We start from the raw sequence: 20,560 nt of genomic DNA on the forward strand, positions 1-20,560 counted from the left end.
ATTTAATTATATGGTATAATCTCAGCATCAAACCTAATTGCAGCAAGGCATACAGAGAAATGTACTCTCTGGTTTTCATACCGGGGGCTCCTGTCATGAACACAGGCAGCTGCTTCTCCTGTGTGGGTGTTGCAGAGCCATCTTGAGTGTATCCCATCTTCATGATGCGCAGCTCCACTTTGAGAGGTCCAGCCTCCTGGATGGTGGTCTCCACAGGGACGCCCTGGGCCGTGAACATCTCCTTGAAGCGCTGAGACGCCACCTGGGCCTCAGACCGCTTGTCAAAGCGGATGTAGATGTATCGCTCGTCCTCGCGGTACGATTTGGGGTCGGGGGCCTGCAGGTCAGCCTCATCATCACAGCTGACGAACGACTCCTCCTCTGACGTGGCCGGCAGGCGTGTGCGGAGGAGGCGGCGAAGACGTTTGCTAGCCTGCCTCAGAGACTCGTCCATCTCGCTTTCTGCTGACGAGCTCTCCGCTTCGCTGTCGGCACTGTAGCCCATGGTCAGGGGTCTCCTTCCAGATGCCTCCGCGCCGAGCCCACCGTCACCTTGCCGCTGTGGGTGGTCACCCCGAACTTGTTGGTGACCTCACAGGTGTAGACACCCGTGTCCTTGGTGGTTATGGCAGTGATGACCAGAGAGCAGGTGCCATCGTTGTAGATGTCAATGTGGTGGTGCTTGCCGTCCGCCAGGTGCTCGCCATCCTTCAGCCAGCGCACTTTCTCTGGCTTGCCCTCCGCCACACACTCCAGGTGGATGGTGCCATTGGGTTCCTTGGTCTGGTCCTTGAAGACGTCCTTGAAGACTGGACGCATGTCCTTGCGGGCTTTGTACCCCTTGAAAGCAGCCTGGATCTTTACAGCAGCATCCAGCAGTCCCATTTCTTCATCCTCCTCATCAACGACTTCCGTGATGTCCGTGGTCTGTGCTGTGATCTGCTGTACTGAAGATGAGGTCTGTTGGACGGAAGTCTGTTGGACTGTGGTCGCCTCTTTCAACTTGAACTGTGCGTAGAACTTCTCAGTGGAGATGGAATCTGTCTGGTCACACACAGAGAGGGAGGACTTGTTGCTCTTCTTTAGGTAGGAAACCAGTGTTGGAGGCCTGGATTCATCCTCAGAGCTGGTGTACAAGTTTGGCTCCAACACCTTCTTCTTAGGGACGATGACATGCTCTACAACCTTTTCCTTTTCTTTCACCTTTTGTTTCTCCGGGGCTTTCACATCCACTTTCTCATTCTCCAGGGCTTTCACCCCCACCTTCTCCTTCTCCGGGGCTTTCTTCTCCTTGACTGGTCCCTTGGGTGTCTTGGGCTCCTTGTCCTCCTCATCAGGCAGCTCAGAGATGGAGTCAAGGGTGGGCTCTCGGCTCATGCGGCGTTTCTTGGCCAGGTCCTCCCACAGTGCATGGACGTCACCCTCGGAGGCAGCCTCAGGAGGCAGGCTGGGCTGGGCCCCCTCCTCCAACTGAACCCCATCTCCACCTACAACCAGGACACAATGGAATGTTATATGCAACAAATGGACATCTCTACAATATAGCAGCCCCAACACACACTACATTTAGAAGAACTATGTTGATCATGTAGTGACAATTACCCATGGGATTAAATTATTTTCTGATAGGAGTAGTGTGTTCATGTATACTTTGAAAGAAGGAGCTCACCTCACACCATTACTAGCTGATAATAATTATAATCTACATCCGGCACAGCCAGAAGAGGACTGGCCACCCCTCATAGCCTGGTTCCTCTCTTCCTAGGTTCTGGCCTTTCTAGGGAGTTTTACCTAGTCACCGTGCATTTTCACCTGCATTGCTTGTTGTTTGGGGTTTTCTGTACAGCACTTTGTGAAATCAGCTGATATAAGAAGGGCTTTATAAATACATTTGATTGATTGCTAGAACTAGCTGATGAACTTACCTTAACTTACCCTCAAATAGCAAACACATCTCCACCAAGCTTCCAGTTTGGCTTGAGGAGAATGGCTTACAAGAGTTTCATAATAAATTAATGTGGGCGAATGGAAAAGCAAAATTAAAATGACATGGTATAATATTCTGGTTTGTTTGGGCATGTGTACCTTTTGGTAGGTGGAGATTAAGGGAGCTTTCTGCCTCGTCTGAGGCCACACAGGTGTACACACCCTGGTCAGCAGACTCAAAGTCTTTGATCAGCAGCACTTGTGTCTTGCCCTCTGTGGTGACCTGGTATTTGACCCCATACTCCAGCTCCTTGTTGTCTTTGAGCCAGGTGACCGAGCTGCCCTCAGCAGAGAGGTCACAAGCCACACGGGCCATCTTACCCTCCTGCAGGTCTGGACAGGCCAACTGTTGGGTCACTGTCACTGGAGCCTCTATGGACCAAAACGATTGATTGACTGTTCGTTGATTGATTGATTGGTTGTTGATTGAGTTATATTTTTTTCCAATAGATGGGACACTACAGACACAATTCATGCCAATAATAAATGTATTAGACTCTCCTAGGTTTTAAATGGTGTAACTAACACATATATGATCTAGGACTAGGTTATAATTAGGTTGTTCAACATGCTGGGCTTGAGACAGAGTCGTATAGAGATATCTATGTTTGGCTCAGGTGTGAGCTCATCAAATAGCCAACTCACCCAGCTGAACGCTCTGAGGCAGCTGGACAGGTTCTCCTGTCCCAGCTCTGTTGATGGCTGCCACCCTGAACCTGTAGCCGCTCCCTGGGATGAGGTTATCCACAGAGAACTCTGTGTTACACACAGGCTCTGCATGGCACGGCAGCCAGAGGACACTGTCCGCCAGCCTCATCTCCACCCTGTAGCCCAAAATAGGGCTGCCTCCGTCGCTGAGGGGTGTGAACCAAGACAGGGTCACCGCCTGCTTACTCTTACTGACCAGCTCTGGGTCCTCCGGGGGGTCAGGAACAGCTATAAAAGGAGAGTGGGTCAATGGTGGGTTTGAAGAGAGAGGAATTTGTATTTGTAATTATTAGGGATCCCCATTAGCTGCTGCCAAGGCACTTATATTACACTAACAAAATATCATATAGCATTAGCACACCGCTACATATCTACAGTACAAAATGTATAATAACACCATACAACGTTATTTCCATGTGCGCTTGTAGACTGCTATTGTTTGTGTGTGTATGCGTGTCTCTGTACCTGTGTGTCTCTTCACAGTCCCCGCTGTTCCATAAGGTGTATAAAAAATAATAATTGGGATTCTACAGCTTGCATCAGTTACCTGATGTGGAATAGAGTTCCATGTAGTCATGGCTCTATGTAGTACTGTCCACCTTCCATAGTCTGTTTTGGACTTGGGGATTGTGAAAAGACCTCTGGTGACATGTCTTGTGGGGTACGCATGGGTGTCTCAGCTGTGTGCTAGTAGTTTAAATAGACAGCTTGGTGCACTCAGAATGTCAATACTTCATACCAATCTCTCCTCCACTATGAGCCACGAGAGATAACATGCATATCATTAATGTTAGCGCCCCCATGATCTTTTAAGGGCTAGCCGTGCTGCCCTGTTCAAACCAATTGTAATTTCCCTAAGTCCCTCTTTGTGGTACCGAACAACACAACTGAACAGTGGTCAGAGTTTGAAGGTTGGCCTTGAAATACATCCAAAGGTACACTCAAATTATGTCATTTAGCCTTTCAGAAGCTTCTAAAGCCATGACATCATTTTCTGGAATTTTCCAAGCTGTTTAAAGGAGCAGTCAACTTAGTGTATGTAAACTTCTGACCCACTGGAATTGTGATACAGTGAATTATAAGTGAAATAATCTGTCTGTAAACAGTTGTTGGAAAAATTACTTGTGTCATGCCAAAACTATAGTTTGTTAACAAGAAATTTGTGGAGTGGTTGAAGAGCGAGTTTTAAATGACTCCAACTTAAGTGTATGTAAACTTCCGACTTCAACTCTACATAGACACACTGGCTTGTCGTTCATCAAGATAGAAAAATAGTAAGGGGCCTAGACAGTTTCCCTGAAGAATTCCAAATTTTACCTGGATGATGTTAAAGAAAACCCTTTGTTCTCTGTTAGACAGGTAACAACTCTTGATCCACAAAATAACAGGGGATGTAAAGCCATAACACATATGTTTTTCCAGCAGCAGACTATGATCAATAATGCCAAAAGCCGCACTGAAATCTAACAGCCCCCACAATTTTTTATCATCAATTTCTCTCAGCCAATCAGTCATTTGTGTAAGTGCTGTGTCCTTCCCTATAAGCGTGCTTAAAGTCTGTTGTAAATTTGTTTACTGTAAAACAGCATTGTAATCTGGTCAAATATTTTTTTTTCCATAAGTTTACTAAGGGTTGATAACAGGCTGATGGTCGGCTATTTGAGCCAGTAAAGAGGGCGTTACTATTCTTACGCAGCAGAATGACTTTTGTTTTCCACCAGGCCTGAGGGCACACACTTTCTAGTAGGCTTGAATTGAAGATATGTCAAATAGTGGCAATATTGTCCACTGTTTTTCATCCAGACCCCGGTAGCTTGTCATTGTCAATAATTGTTTCACATCTTCCACACTCACTTTACAGAATTCTAAATTACAATGCTTGTCTTTCATAATTTGGACAGAATACATGGATGTGTAGTGTCAGTGTTTATTGCTGGCATGTCATGCCTTGTTTGCTAATCTTGCCAATGAAAAAAATCATTAAAGTAGTTTACAATATCAGTGAGTTGTGTGATAAATGAGCAATCTGATTCGATGAATTATGGAGCTGAGTTTGCTTTTTTGCCTAAACTATAATTTAACTTGTTATGGCTGGGGGCAGTATTGAGTAGCTTGGATGAAAAAGGTGCCAAGAGTAAACTGTCTGCTACTCAGGCGCAGTTGCTAATATATGCAAATTATTAGCAGTTTTGGATGGAAAACACTCTGAAGTTTCTAAAACTGTTTGAATGATGTCTGTGAGTATATCAGAACTCATATGGCAGGCAAAAACCTGAGACAAAACCCAACCAGGAAATGGGAAATCTGAGGATTGTAGTTTTTCAACTCCTTCCCTATCGAATGCACAGTATCTATGGGGCCAAATTGCACTTCCTTTATGGCTTCCATTAGATGTCAACAGTCTTTAGAACCTTGTTTGATGCTTCTACTGTTAAGTGGGGGTGAATGAGAGGGGAATGAGTCAGAGGTCTGCCAGAGAGTCACGAGCTGGCCATGAGAGTTCATGTGAGAGTTATCTTGAGTTATCATGAATGTCCTGATCAGGTCAGGTTACAGGAGACCACAACCCTACAGATTATCTCTCAACCCCAACAGAGGAGGAGAGATCAAGGGGTCTGAAGATGTGGGGGGTTTTATGGACCCTCACGCCCCTGGTAAATCTCAGGCCACAGACAAATTCCTTTGTCCTGTTACTATGGAGAACCAGCCTCAGAACATTAAACATGAACTAAAGGGACTTTGGAACAATGGTTTTCGTCAGCCACAATGGTGGTCTTGACAATAGATGGAATATGAAAATGTATGTCATTTTTTTTGTTATTAAAGGTTAATAGATGACGTTATTACAAAAACATTGCAACATGAAGAGTTTTCCTAGTATATGTTTGATGTTTATACATCAAACATTTATACACGTTGTGTGGAAAATGTCCAAATCAAAGGGAATGTTTTGGGGGAGATGAAATGTTAAGTTAGTTGTCTAAAATTGGATTTGAGTAAAATCTGGACCTTGCCTCATGAACTTGGTACGCCCAGAAAATCGCCCTAAAGGCGGCTACGCCCACTTCTGACCAAAGGGTATAAAACCTGTGAGTATAGAATTCACAGCAGGACTACGTGACCCCAGCTGCAACAAGGTCTAAAAAAGTCAACGAACCCAGAACGCAACGCAAGTTTGAGGACAAAGAAATCCTTTTCTACCGAAGCTACGGCTGAGTAGCTGTGTCTAAGCGGGTGAATTCAAGTCGAACCACCTAGCCTCCATCTCCCATCGAATCGTGGTATATAAAGGGTTTCATTCCTATGCTGTGAGCTCTGAGCTACAGAGCTGTCTGTCCTCAGAAGACCCCTTCCAGAGAAAAGGGTGAGGGAACAGACTCCTAAGCCAAAAAGAACACTGACATCGAGAGGACGAGCAGGGAGGTGCGCAGGAGAAGTGCGTCATCGAACAGCGGAACGGTCCACGCAGAGAATCCTCTGCGATCATCCCCACGTAATTACATCATTATATTCTGACCCATAAGAGCGGCAGTTTGGGGCAAGGTTAGGGTTAGAATAGCATAGCTGACAAATTCAGCCAAACTTGTGTACTTTCTTTTTTTCTCTCTTTTGAAATTCCCATTGTGGGTAACACTCGCCAGAGTGTGTTGGCCCGTTATACTAAATTCGAATCAATAGCCTATAATGTGTTTTGTCTATGTGTATCTTTTATCATAGTTTTAGCTTTTTAGTAAATAAATATTCAACGAAGATTGGTGTGGTACGAATTCATTGGTGAGACCCGGGTCCGTGCAGATTTATGGGCTATACGATGTTCAGAACGAGATTAGTAGAGGAAACTGGTTAATTAGCGGCTGTTGTAAAATCGATATTCTAATATTCTTTGAGTTAATTTGGGAAATAGAAACTCAATAAAAGCTAGTTTTCCCATGGTGCCCCAGGTTAATGAGTTAATAATGGCTTGATTCCGTTAATCACGTAATTAGAAACTTGTAATCATTCGATGAGCAACAGTCATCACATTAACTGATACAACGTCACGACACATTATTGAAGATTTATGTTAAAAACATCCTAAAGATTGATTCTATACATCGTTTGACATGTTTCTACAGACTGTAACGGAACTTTTTGACTTTGTCTGCTCCTAGTGATCGCGTGCCATGAAAAGGAGGTATTTGGACATAAATGATGTATATTATCGAACAAAACAAACATTTGTTGTGGAACTGGGATTCCTGGGAGTGCATTCTGATGAACATCATCAACGGTAAGTTAATATTTATAATGCTATTTCTGACTTCTGTTGAGTACACAACATGGCGGATATCTGTTTGGGGTGTTTTGGTCTCTGAGCGCTGTACTCCGATTATTGCATGGTGTGCTTTTTTGGTAATGCTTTTTTGAAATCTGACACAGCGGTTGCATTAAGGAGAAGTGTATGCATAATTCCATGCACAATAGTTGTATCTTTTATCAATGTTTATTATGAGTATTTCTGTAAATTGATGTGGCTCTCTGCAAAATCACCGGATGTTTTGGAACTACTAAACACTTTATCGAACAAAACATACATGTATTGTGTACCATGAAGTCCTATGAGTGTCATCTGATGAAGATCAAATGTTAGTGATTAATTTATCTATTTCTGCTTTTTTGTGACTCCTCTCTTTGGCTGGAAAAATGGCTGTGTTTTTCTGTGACTAGGCACTCACCTAACATAAACGTTTGGTTTGCTTTCAATGTAAAGCATTTTTGGAATCAGACACTGTGGTGGGATTAACAAGAAGTGTATCTTTAAAATGGTGTAAAATACTTGTATGTTTGAGGAATTGTAATTATGGGATTTCTGTTGTTTTGAATTTGGCTGCACTTTCACTGGCTGTTGTCATATCGATCCCGTTAGCGGGATCTCAGCCCAAAGAGATTTTAAGTTGCTCCAAAGCTTTTTACTATCATTCATTTTTGTTTCATAGTATAGTTTATTCTTGTTTTTATTCAGTTTTCGTCACATGATTTCTTAATTTGCAGTACGTTTGCCATTCAGTTCTGCTGACTTATTTGCCATAACTTTTGCCTCATCACTCTCTACCATACAATTCTTAAATTCCTCATCAATCAACAGGGATTTAACAGTTTTTACAGTCATGTTCTTAATGGGTGCATGCTTATTAGTAACTGGAATAAGAAATGTCATAAATGTGTCAAGTACAGCGTCTGGTTGCTCTTTATTACAAACCACAAACCAGCAAATATTCTTTACATAATCCACATGAGAATCACTACAAATATACACTATATTAGGTCAAGCCTTTGGAACTTTGGTTTTCCTAGACATGGCTACTAAATTGTGATCACGACATCTGATGGATTTGGACACTGCCTTCAAGCTAATTTCTGCAGTATTAGTAAAGATGTCAACAATACATGTTGATTATTTCAACCCTGTGCTATTTGTAACTACCCTGGTAGGTCGACTGATAAACTGAACCAGGTTGCAGGCACTGGTTACAGTTTGAAACTTTTCTTAAGTGGGTAGCTTGATGAAAGCCAGTCAATATTTAAATTACACAGAACATGTACCTCTCTGTTGATATCACATACATTATCAAGCATTTCACACGTTATCCAGATACTGATATTAGCACTTGGTGGTCTATAGGAGCTTCCCACCAGAATGGGCTTTAGGTGAGGCAGATTAACCTGTAGCCATATAACTTCAACAGTATTTAACATGAATAGGAATGTGGTTCTGAATGTAGAGAATAGGCGAAAGAGAGATGAATGGATCTAACAGAATTGAGAATCACTTCCCTGGAGAACGCTTCTATTATTGATTCCAAAATGGCTGTTCAGACACTTACTGATGATGGTGAGCTTGGCCATGGAGATGGCGTCCCTGGCAGCGAAGGTGATCTCCTGTGGTGGCATGGCTGGTGCCTGTCTAAGCACCAGGTGGTAGGAGCAGCCGTCAGCCCTCATGCCCCAGGTGTCATCAGCCTTTAGCTCGGCTCCGTTAGAGTACCAGGCTACCTCCGCCTCAGGCACAGGCTCAGTCAGCATGCAGCTGAACTCTAGAGTCTCTCCCACCACAGCTACCTTATCCTCCAGACCACTCACCACATCCAGCTGCCAGCCTACTCACACAAAATCCATGTCATATAATGCCTAACAAACTCAAGACTCACAATACTGTTACATATACAGAAACTAATGCTAGTCTCGGTTCCTATAGCAATTGCAGGCAGATTTTCCTCATTTTTATCTGTAGTATGTTATTTCTACCAGTAGACCAGGCCTAAGACTTACGCTTCCAGAAAAACACTGACTAATTGACTAATTGACAAACAAACATACTGAAAGTTGGACATTAATTGGGGTGACACACCCTTGACGTTGAGCATGGCGGAGGTTGTTGCGGTGCCGGCTTGGAAAGTAACTTTGCAGCTGTCTCCAACGTGCAGATCCTTGAGCAGCAAGAGGTGGCGGCGTCCATTTTCGAAGGACACGATCTCCGTGGTGGGCGACTCCTTCACCGGCTTGCCCCCAATCAGCCAGTGGCAGTCTTTGATCTCGCAACGAGAGATCGAGCACTCGAATAGGGCCTCCCCGCCGTCAATGGTGTCCATGTTCTCCAAGCCTTGTAGGATTTCAATGGGTTTGGCTGTATGAGTGGAGAGGGGAGCAGGGAGAGGGCAGTTTACTGTAAAATAATAGCTTTGACTGAGAGGGGAGAATGTGTCATAAGACAAGCTTTTGTGGGGTTTTCAGGTTCACGGTGGCCTGTAGGTCAAGTGGATTTTTTATGCTTGACACTTGCTGCTATTCAAGCGGAACCTCACAATGAAAACCTGCTAAAACTGCTGGACACACACACACATACGCACAATGCATGAAATTACCTGCCAGGGACGTCAATGCAGTCTTTGGTGAGTCTTACAATGCTTTGTCTTACAATGCTTTTGCCCCATTTTCACATTAGGGCCATGAGTTTTTCCTGTGCATGTGACCTGACCATGAGAAACAAGGGCCCTATTTGATCAGAGTTTTTCCTGATCAGGTCTCATGGTTTAGAAGTCATGTACATTTATCATTTAGCCTTGCCTGCTAAAGAGGGGTGGGGGGAAAGATGGTATAAATTAAAGGATAAACAAATACCTACTTTAAATCGCTATCTGCTGTTCATATTTGAAAACAACAACAAACATTTTTACAAGTTCAGTGGAATGGTAGAATAGCAAGGTGCTCTTTCCAAATGGAGAGAAGCTCACCTTCCACCTCCAGTAAGGCAACCACACAGGTCCCCTCTGCCTCACAGGAGTATCTCCCCCTGTCCTCAGTGGACACGTGTCTAATGTACAAGCGAGCAACGGTCCAGTCCTGCTCCACTACCACCCTCTGGCCGTCAGGCTGCAATGGCCGACCATCTCTCTTCCACTGGGCCTGGACCGGCCGGGAGTACTGGCAGATGAACTCAGCCGGCTGGTCCTCAGCCACCCGCAGGTCCTGCATCTCGCTCACCACCTCTACTGTGGGGTCTGAGAGTGGGGGCAGGGGTCATATGACAAGGTCATCATGACTGACATGCACTCTCTCGGCATGCCAAAGAACAATACCTGGGCTTTATAAACACCCCAGTACACCTTGGAGTATTTTGATGTATATTACTTTGAATTGAGTTAACTTTATTGTTCCCCAAGGGGGAAATTTGATACATGTTTTGAGTTGTTGGTGGTATCAGAGGTGGCTTAGTATTTTAGTATGTATTGTGTGCTGCTGTGGCAAACCCTTAGAGTTGCCTTGATTAACAGTATATCTTATGGATGCAGCACTCCGTGGCCAAATATGCACTTAGATACAGTATGTGAATGTCTACTTATCTGTGACAGATGTTTTTATTACTCCAAACTGAAGGGGGAGTGAAAAGCCCAAAATCCTCAAGAGGCAGGGGGAGTTAGACACAACTACTGCCCACTAACCAACCAATGAGAAAGGGGAGATATGCCAGTGGGTGGATAGATATGCCAGACTGACAGGGCAGAGGTAGGAAGGGTTAGAGAGTTTCAGTGCTTGCAGGCTAGGGGCGGTGCAGTGCAGGGTGGAGGTGAAGCGAAGAGTGAGAGTAAGTAAGGGAAAGTGGCAGGCCAGGGTGGATGGTGGAGCAGTACTGCCCTACACTGTAATTTCCAGCTACTGATGATTCTATAGGTTGACATACAACAACAGCAAAGCTTGTTTACAGGTCAAATCTGTCCCACTGTACCAATTGAACTGCATCAAAACTAAGTTCATAAAATAAGTGCACACATTATTTCTTTATCACTACCTGTGTGCACACATCACTTATTATCAGCAATCATACATCCCACATACTACCACAAAATAGATGACATAATATGTCATCTATTTCAATGTGAATACACTACAGTAGGCATATATGATTTATTTCTATAATTGTTGGATAAGATTAGAGTGGATGATTCCTAGAGTCAATCACCACCTTCCGGAGACACCTGAAACCCCACCTCTTTAAGGAATACCTAGGATAGGATAAAGTAATCCTTCTCACCCCCCCTTAAATGATTTAGATGCACTATTGTAAAGTGGCTGTTCCACTGGATGTCATAATGTGAATTCACCAATTTGTAAGTCGCTCTGGAGAAGAGCGTCTGCCAAATGACTTAAATGTAATGTAAATGTAACTATACTTGAAGCTGCAATATGTTCATTTTTGGGTGACTCGAGCAAATTTATGCATAAATGTGAGTTATAGATCTGTCATTCTCATTGAAAGCAAGTCTAAGAAATGGTATATCTGTTGTATGTGCTCTATTTCTATTCTTACCGTTCTTAAGTTTAGTTTTTGCATCTTTTACTTTCGGTTTTGTAAAACCAGCTTCAAACATATTATTTTTGGTTATTGGAAATGTATTTCAAAGCGCTTTAGATGGTACCATGATTCTCTGCACACAAACTGAAATTAGGCGAACTATTCACATTTTTGCAACCAGGAATAGTGGTGCGATTTCTGCATATTCCACCTTTAATCATCAAAATATGTCCGCCAATCCTAATCTATTTCAACTAGATATTCTGTAAACCACAACTGTTAGGTACCATTTGCCATTATTAGCTAAAAATATAGATACACAATGGAACTATGGGTGTGAATCCTCATTGGATAACATTGCTCTTGCTCCATATTACTAAGAAACTGGTGGAAACATCCTCTACTGCTGCACCATCTTGTATGTTTTGGTCTTATCAAAAGCATGCAGCATGAAAACTCTCATTCTAACTATTAGTGAAATGACTCAAATGTATGCTCATGCATGGAAGCATGCATGGATGTGGCACAAAAAGACCTTAGCTACTGAACTAGTCATTCCCACTACTGAATCAGGGAGCTTTGAACTCTTGAGGACACTGGCATAATACTGTCAAGATTAACATTAGCCTTGGACAGTAAGTGTGCAAATAGTAGTCTCCTCCATGTGGTGAAAATGCCTTGGACGGTAAGTGTGCAAATAGTAGTCTACTCTCCATGTGGTGAAAATACCGTAATTGAATATTATGTCTAATCTATTATGTCTAAAAAGTATTTAGTCAGCCAACAATTGTGTAAGTTCTCCAAATTAAAAAGATGAGAGGCCTGTAATTATCATCATAGGTACACTTCAACTATGACAGACAAAATAAGAAAAAAAATCCAGAAAATCATTTTTTGCAAATTATGGTGGAAAATAAGTATTTGGTCACCGACAAACAAGCAAGATTTATAGCACTCACAGACCTGCAACTTCTTCTTTAAGAGGCTCCTCTGTCCTCCACTCGTTACCTGTATTAATGGCACCTGTTTGAACTTGTTATCAGTATAAAAGACACCTGTCAACAACCTAAAACAGTCACACGCCAAACTCCACTATGGCCAAGACCAAAGAGCTGTCAAAGGACACCAGAAACAAAATTGTAGACCTGCACCAGGCTGGGAAGACTGAATCTGCAATAGGTAAGCAGCTTGGTTTGAAGAAATCAACTGTGGGAGCAATTATTAGGAAATGGAAGACATACAAGACCAGTGATAATCTCCCTCGATCTGGGGCTCCACGCAAGATCTCACCCCGTGGGGTCAAAATGAGCACAAGAACGGTGAGCAAAAATCCCAGAACCACACGGGAGGACCTAGTGAATGACCTGCAAAGAGCTGGGACCAAAGTAACAAAGCCTACCATCAGTAACATACTACGCCGCCAGGGACTCAAATCCTGCAGTGCCAAACGTGTCCCCCTGCTTAAGCCAGTACATGTCCAGGCCCATCTGAAGTTTGCTAAAGAGCATTTGGATGATCCAGAAGAAGATTGGGAGAATGTCATATGGTCAGATGAAACCAAAATATAACTTTTTGGTAAAAACTCAACTCATCGTGTTTGGAGGACAAAGAATGCTGAGTTGCATCCAAAGAACACCATACCATGCTTTGGGGATGTTTTTCCATCAGCAAGGGCAGAAGATGAAACGTGGCTGGGTCTTTCAGCATGACAATGATCCCAAACACACCGCCTGGGCAACGAAGGAGTGGCTTCGTAAGAAGCATTTCAAGGTCCTGGAGTGGCCTAGCCAGTCTCCAGATCTCAACCCCATAGAAAATCTTTGGAGGGAGTTGAAAGTGTGTTGCCCAGCAACAGCCCCAAAACATCACTGCTCTGGGGGAGATCTGCATGGAGGAATGGGCCAAAATACCAGCAACAGTGTGTGAAAACCTTGAAGACTTACATAAAATGTTTGACCTCTGTCATTGCCAACAAAGGGTATATAACAAAGTATTGAGATAAACTTTTGTTATTGACCAAATACTTATTTTCCACCGTAATTTGCAAATAAATTCATTAAAAATCCTACAATGTGATTTTCTGGATTTTTTTACCTCATTTTGTCTGCCATAGTTGAAGTGTACGTAACTCAGATAAAAAGATGAGAGGCCTGTAATTTTCAAGTGGGAGAACGTGCACAACTGGTGGCTGACTAAATACTATTTTGCCCCACTGTATGTATGTTGAGTATTATTAGCATTGATGCTGCAAGGTCTGGAGAACACAGCTGGAACTTTAGAAGTCACTCTCCTCCTCCTCCTCTCAATCCCTCTAGTTCCTCCTCCCTGATACCTTTAACTAAGAGCTTGGCGTAGGACACCAGGCTGCAGGCTTTGAACGTGACGGTGCCCGAGGCATCCGGGGCCAGGTCCTTTAGGGTGAGGGTGTGGACGTGGCCCTGGCTCAGCCCTATCTCGCTGGAGGGGCTGTCCTGGAGAAGGGTCCCGTCCAGCCACCACTGCACCTCCCCGGGCCTCACACCGCGGGACAGCTGGCAGGAGAAGGTGGCCCACTCGCCCAAAAAGACATCGGTGCTCTTTAGACCACACACTATGAGGACTTCTGCCTCTGCAGAGTAGTGGAGATACAGTAAGACACTCAGCTACTGCCACTCACAGTCACACAACTCACCTCTAACACTCACAATGCCAGCCTATGGGATAATAAAGATTACTTCGACCTTGACCTGGTCTCATTTCTCATTTAAACTTTGACTTTAAGACGGCAAAAATCCTTGTTCACTTCATTGGGTTATTTATTCCCTATGTTCCATGATACAATATACATTTTGTTCAACTAAATGTTAACCATCTGTTTTCAATCAAGACTGGAAACTGTCTATGTAAACAAATAAATCTTACATCTTTTTAATTTACAATTACATCCTATAACTGATAATCTTTACCTTGCTGAAAAACATACAATAGCCTTTGTGGTTTCAACAAGTGTATCATAAACTGTTAGGAATTCATTCCTTGATCCTAGAGAAATGAAGAAAAAAAACAATACAGAAATGAACCCTTTCAGGGACAGATGGTGTAGTTGTGACATGATACCTTGTACTGCCACCGACGCCGTGGTGAGCTGGTCTCCAGCATCGCAGGTGTAGTAGCCATTGTCCTCTGGCTCCAGGTTACGAATGCAGAGCTCCTGAACGCAGCCCTCCTGCCTCATCTCATACTTCTTACCAGCCTGGAGGACCATGCCTCCCTTCCTCCACTCCACTTGAGTGCACGCCTTGGAGAGCTCACAGCGCAGAGTAATATCATCGCCTTCCTTGGCTTCCTTGTTCTTCAGCTCCTTCTGGAAGAATGCTGGGGCACCTGGTGGAAGTAGGAGACATGACATCAGTGTCGGACAATAGAAGATGTGTAGACGATGGTGGCATGGTGGACAGGGGCGTAAGATGGCTCTGTTGTATGTTGACGGAAGACTGGGTGCCTGATAGTTTGTAGAAGGCAAGCAAGTTAAGAACAGTATTGTGGGGGAACTCATCCTCAGCCTTCAATTTTAGGAGACTATTTTCTAGTACCCATTAGATGCAGTGTAGAGGGTCCAAACTTTTCAAGTGGCAGCATCATTCTTTACCTTCCACAGTCAATGTGACAGTGCACTGTGCATCCCCGGTATTGCAGCAGTAAGTTCCAGAGTCCTCCATCTCCAGGTTGTGGATACGGAGCTGCATGAGAGCTCCATTCTTCCGCAGGTCGTACTTGAGGCCTGCTTTGATGTCAACATCATTCCTGCTCCAGTTGATAGTGGCCGTGGGGTCGGAGACGGTGCAGGACAGTGTGACTGTCTCACCCTCCAAGGCCACTGTGTCATGAGGCTTCTCTAGGATTAAGACTGTAGATATGGGAAATCCCAAGCTAAGTACATACAGTGTATTGCATTTTGAGTGTCAGATGTCATGCATGTCAAACTTGTATGGTATTTCTATGGGCAGTGTTTAAAGTGGCTCTTTTTCCACAGGTCTAAAATGCCGCCAATGCTAACCCTAAAGACTATGTCCATTAGGCGTGAATCACTCAATTGATATTCAAATTGATACTGAAGTTAGCAAAGAGATATGTTTATGTCACTGACAACCATCTTGTTGTCAACTTCATTTCATAGTATCTTTAAAGACAAAGATGCTATAAAAAGAAAAGCCAGGAGGATGGCCAACACACGTTTACAGAAAGGTTAGAATGGAATGGATGATGGTGCACAGCAGATGAACAGAGGTTGTTCCAATGCTGTTTGATGGAAGATATAGATGGAGAGGGGTGAGGACTAGACGGCCATCTTTAACATCTCCGTTAACACCTCCATTACCTTTGGGCTTCTCTTCCACCAGGAGGCATGCAACGGTCTTCTCTTCGCCCACCACAAACGCCACGTCCCCTGACTCATCAGTGGTGACCATCTGCAGTGTCAGCCGGTGCACCCGGCCCTGGAAGGTCATCTGGTTCAGGTCGTTGTTTTGGAGGAGGTTATCCCCTAGCCACCACTCTCCATTGGTTACGCCCTCCTGGGACAACTCACACGCAAAGACAGCATCCTGCCCGGTGGTCACTGTGATGTCGTGCAGCTCCCGAGTGATGCGTACAGACTCTGGAGGTGAATGAATTTGACGATGGGGGAGTGAGAGATTTAAAGGATCCTGGGGTCAAGGTTTCCCAGGGGATTCATTCAGGTGAAACACTCAACATTAGAGCACCAACATTGGTATCACGATTTAAAAGTGAGTTCTATAGAGGATGGACACTTGCACTCCAGGAGACACCATGGATATTAGTGAAACTCTTTCTGCCAACTCAATGTTTAGGACTTCTCATTGAAAGAGTACAATATTACGTAAAACACACTTTCACTTCCTACGTAATGACTAACGTGTAGGAAGGTACTGTAGACATATGTATATGCAAGAAGTGATCTCTGACACAATAGCTTAATATAGGTCTGATTATGAAAACAAAACCAACATGCAGTAGTCCCCAACATGGCAAATAGACTGTGGTTCAAACATAAAAACACACATTGATTAATGAAACCTACATTTCATGATCAACAAACATTTTATTAATTCGACAACTATGCTTACTCACAGATTATACCTCTAAAACTGGTTGCTGTAGAGCCATGACTAAATGGAACTCTATACCACATCAAGTAACTGATGCAAGCAGTAGAATTAGATTTTTAAAAATGATCAAAATACACCTTATGGAACAGCGGGGACTGTGAAGAGACACACACAGGCGCAGACACATGCATACACACACACGATAACATACGCACTAGACAGTGCAGTCGGAAAGTATTCAGACCCCTTGACTTTTTCCACATTTTGTTATGTTACAGCCTTGTTCTAAATTGGATAATTATTATATTTGTTTTATATAAATCTGCACACAATACCCCATAATAACAAAGTGAAAACAGGTTTTTATACATTTTTGCAAATGTATTAAAAATAAAACCATAAATACCATATTTACATAAGTATTCAGACCCTTTGCTATGAGACTAAAAATTTAGCTCAGGTGCATCCTGTTTCCATTGATCATCCTTGAGCTGTTTCTGCAACTTGATTGTTCACCTGTGATAAATTCAATTGATTGGACATGATTTGGAAAGGCACACACCTGTCTATATAAGGTCCCACAGTTGACAGTGTATGTCAGAGCAAAAACCAAGGGCCTTGGTCAGGGAGGTGACCAAGACCCTTAAGGTCACTCTGACAGAGCTCCAGAATTCTTCTGTGGAGATGGGAGAACCTTCCAGAAGGACAACCATCTCTGCAGCACTCCACCTATCAGCCCTTTATGGTAGTGTGCCCAGACGGAAGCCACTCCTCAGTAAAAGGCACATGACAGCCCACTCGGAGTTTGCCAAAAGGCACCTAAAGGACTCTGACCATGAGAAATAAGATTCTCTTGTCTGATGAAACCAAGATTGAAGTCTTTGGCCTGAATGCCAAGCATCACGTCTGGAGGAAACCTGGCACCATCCCCACGGTCAAGCATGGTGATGGCAGCATCATGCTGTGGAGATGTTTTTCAGCGGTAGGGACTGGGAGACTAGTCAGGATCGAGGGAAAGATGAATTTAGCAAAGTACACAGAGATCCTTGATGAAAACCTGCTCCAGAGCACTCAGGACCTCAGACTGGGGTGAAGGTTCACCTTCTAACAAGACAACGAACCTAAGCACACAACCAAGACAACACAGGAGTGGCTTCGGGAACAAGTCTCTGAATGTCCTTGAGTGGCCCATTCAGAACCCGGGCAACTCTGGAAAGACCTGAAAATAGCTGTGCAGTGACGCAGAGCTTGAGAGGATATGCAGAGAAGAATGGAAGAAACTCCCCAAATATAGGTGTGCAAAGCTTGCAGCGTCACACCCAAGAAGACTCAAGGCTGTAATCGTTGCCAAAGGTGCTTCAACAAAGTACTATTAAAAAGACTGAATACTTATGTAAATCTGATATTTATTGTTATAAATTTGAACATTTCTAAAAAAATCATTCTGTGTTATTGTGTGTAGATTGATGAGGAAAAATGTAATGTAATAGTTTTTAGAATAAGGCTGTAACATAACAAAATGTGGAAAAGGCAAAGGGTCTGAATACTTTCCCGAATGCACTGTACACACACATGGATTTTGTGTTGTAGATATGTGGTAGTAGAGTAGTGGCCTGAAGGTACACACTTAATGTGTTGTGAAATCTTTTGTGGATGTATTGTTATGTTTTTAGAATTGTATAACTGCCTTAATTCTGTTGGACCCCAGGAAGAGTTGCTGCTGCCTTGGCATTAAGATGGAAGTTCTTAGTCCATTGGCACACTGAATGAAAGCAGACGATAATGTAGAGTCACAGCAAACGAGAGACCGATGTGAATACAGACGCTCCATTACCTTTGACTTTCAGGGTGGCGGTGCTCTGCTTATCCCCAGTATCGCAGGTGTACTCTCCAGCATCTTCGAGCTTCAGCTTGTGAACCATCAGGATGTAGGTAGAACCTGTGTGCTCCATGGAATACTTCTCCCCCTGGGTGAGGAGCATGGTGCCCCTTCTCCATGTCACCTTGCCCTCAACACTAATCTCACAGGTCAGGGAGACACTGCCCCCCTCAACTGCTTCCTGGCTCTCCAGCTCCTTCTTGAACACCACAGGGGCCCCTGGGGGGGACACAGCAAGATAGATACAGACCAGGTTAAAATTGATGGAGACATTACCTGGTTTAGGGAGTGGACACGGACATCAAATATCTTGAAAGGAAACATTCAACATTTAACAACAACAACATTTAAAAGCATTTGCTGAACAGACATTAACCACTGCAGGTTTCAAATAGCAAATGACAAAAACGGGGGGGGATTTCTTGTTTCTTGCTATGTTGTAATGTGAGAGAAATTAAAAAGTGGCCTACCAATGGCATGCACTGCTATAATAATCGATCTCCACAACAAGATGAACATGAATTGAGAGATCTATTATTGATAAGAGAAGATAAAAGACATGAAGAATCTATGAAAGAATGGACAGAATGGCTCCAAGTATTGTGGAAAAGGGTTAGGTCTAGTAAAAGTCAGTGATGAGCATCATACATATATTATATAACCCCTTACCTCAGACTATACAGTATATGTACCCTTTACCTTGGACGTTCGGGGTATAAAACGGATTCGGAATGGACAGAATGAATCCTGGTATTGGGGTACAATGGGAGAAGGTTGGGGCTGATTACCAGCAGATGTATCTCTTACCTCAGACTATGTACAGTATATGACTATATACTGTATACTCCTAACCTTGGACTATGTATATGCACCCCTTACCTCCGACGGTCAGGCTGGCGGTGGAGGTATGGTGGCCCACGGTGAAAGCGACTGTGGCCGAGTCGGCCTGGGTGACCCCCCTGAGGGTGAGGCTGTGCACCTTGCCTTGGCGGCAGATCAGATTCATTTCATTGTTCTGCAGAGGGACATCCGCAAGTTTCCACTGGACCTCCTTGGCGTCCTCGTGGGACAGATGGCACTCAAAGTGAACGTCCTCCCCCTCGCGCACCGAGCAGCTGTTCAAGACCTTCACTATGGTCACCTCCAGCTCTGTTTTAAAAAGCCAGTTATGTGTTACTGCTTAGATGCGAATCTCACTCTAAGGGAGCACTAGTGTCTATATGGGTGTACATGGTTAGATTACAACAGAAAAAAGGCACCTAACCATACACACTCAATGCAATTACAATACAGAGACAACTGTCAAGACATAAGGATGCTCCTGGCAAGACAGAAGAAGTGGAAGTGTGAGACGGATCATTGGCCTTAACAGCAGAGCACTCGGGTGGAATGGTTATGAAGGTAGAAGTGCAGAGGAAGGTGTGTGAAGGATATGTAAGACATAGGAAGCAGTAGGTGAATCAGGAAATGGATGAAGATCCCAACAAGCTTTACTTCTGTGCTCTTTAGGCCTTTGGTCCTCTAAAGCCTTGGCGTGATATTAGACTTGTGGGACTCAGGATGGAAAGCGGTGGAGGGATAGAGTGAATTAAAAGAGAGGTGCCATGATTCAAGAGGTGTGCAGAGAGAGAGAGAGAGTGGTTGAAAAGAATGTCAGAAGACAGTAGCAGACTTTCGTCTTGTCCCCTACCCTGTACAGTGAGCATGGATGAGGTCTTCTGGTAACCCGTGTCACAGATATACTCCCCAGAGTCAGCCCCTTGTAGGTTATAGATGATAAGCTTCACTATGGCACCTTCCTGTTTCAGCTGATACTTGTTGTTAGACTCCAAGACCCTGTCGCCCCGGGTCCAAACAACGTTGGCCCCAGGATTTGTGATCTCACAGCGGAGGATGGCGATCTCACCTGCGTCCCACTCTAGATTCTGTAGTCGGGTTTTGAAGTAAACAGGCAGGGCTGTGGAAAGCAAGAGGGGGGGTAGGAACGATGTAGGTTGGGAGAGGTGAGATAGAGAAACTTTTAGAGGGCAGAATTGTGCCTCCAAACCA

The 20,560-nt window shown here is 43.9% G+C and overlaps 1 protein-coding gene across 1 annotated transcript in view; it reads right to left on the reverse strand.

Moving 5' to 3' along the window:
* Positions 1–20,560, reverse strand: part of LOC135506956 (obscurin-like) — an 81,486-nt gene that overhangs the window by 18,663 nt on the left and 42,263 nt on the right. Inside the window, 14 exon segments of the mRNA XM_064926397.1 lie at positions 82–528; positions 531–1,487; positions 2,086–2,358; positions 2,632–2,922; positions 8,559–8,831; positions 9,083–9,358; positions 9,966–10,232; positions 13,857–14,132; positions 14,621–14,887; positions 15,153–15,410; positions 15,882–16,160; positions 18,467–18,730; positions 19,391–19,660; positions 20,202–20,468. Of these exon segments, the coding sequence (XP_064782469.1) occupies positions 82–528; positions 531–1,487; positions 2,086–2,358; positions 2,632–2,922; positions 8,559–8,831; positions 9,083–9,358; positions 9,966–10,232; positions 13,857–14,132; positions 14,621–14,887; positions 15,153–15,410; positions 15,882–16,160; positions 18,467–18,730; positions 19,391–19,660; positions 20,202–20,468 (4,665 nt within the window).

Source organism: Oncorhynchus masou, chromosome 3, assembly GCF_036934945.1.
Source record: "Oncorhynchus masou masou isolate Uvic2021 chromosome 3, UVic_Omas_1.1, whole genome shotgun sequence".
NCBI lineage: Eukaryota > Metazoa > Chordata > Actinopteri > Salmoniformes > Salmonidae > Oncorhynchus > Oncorhynchus masou.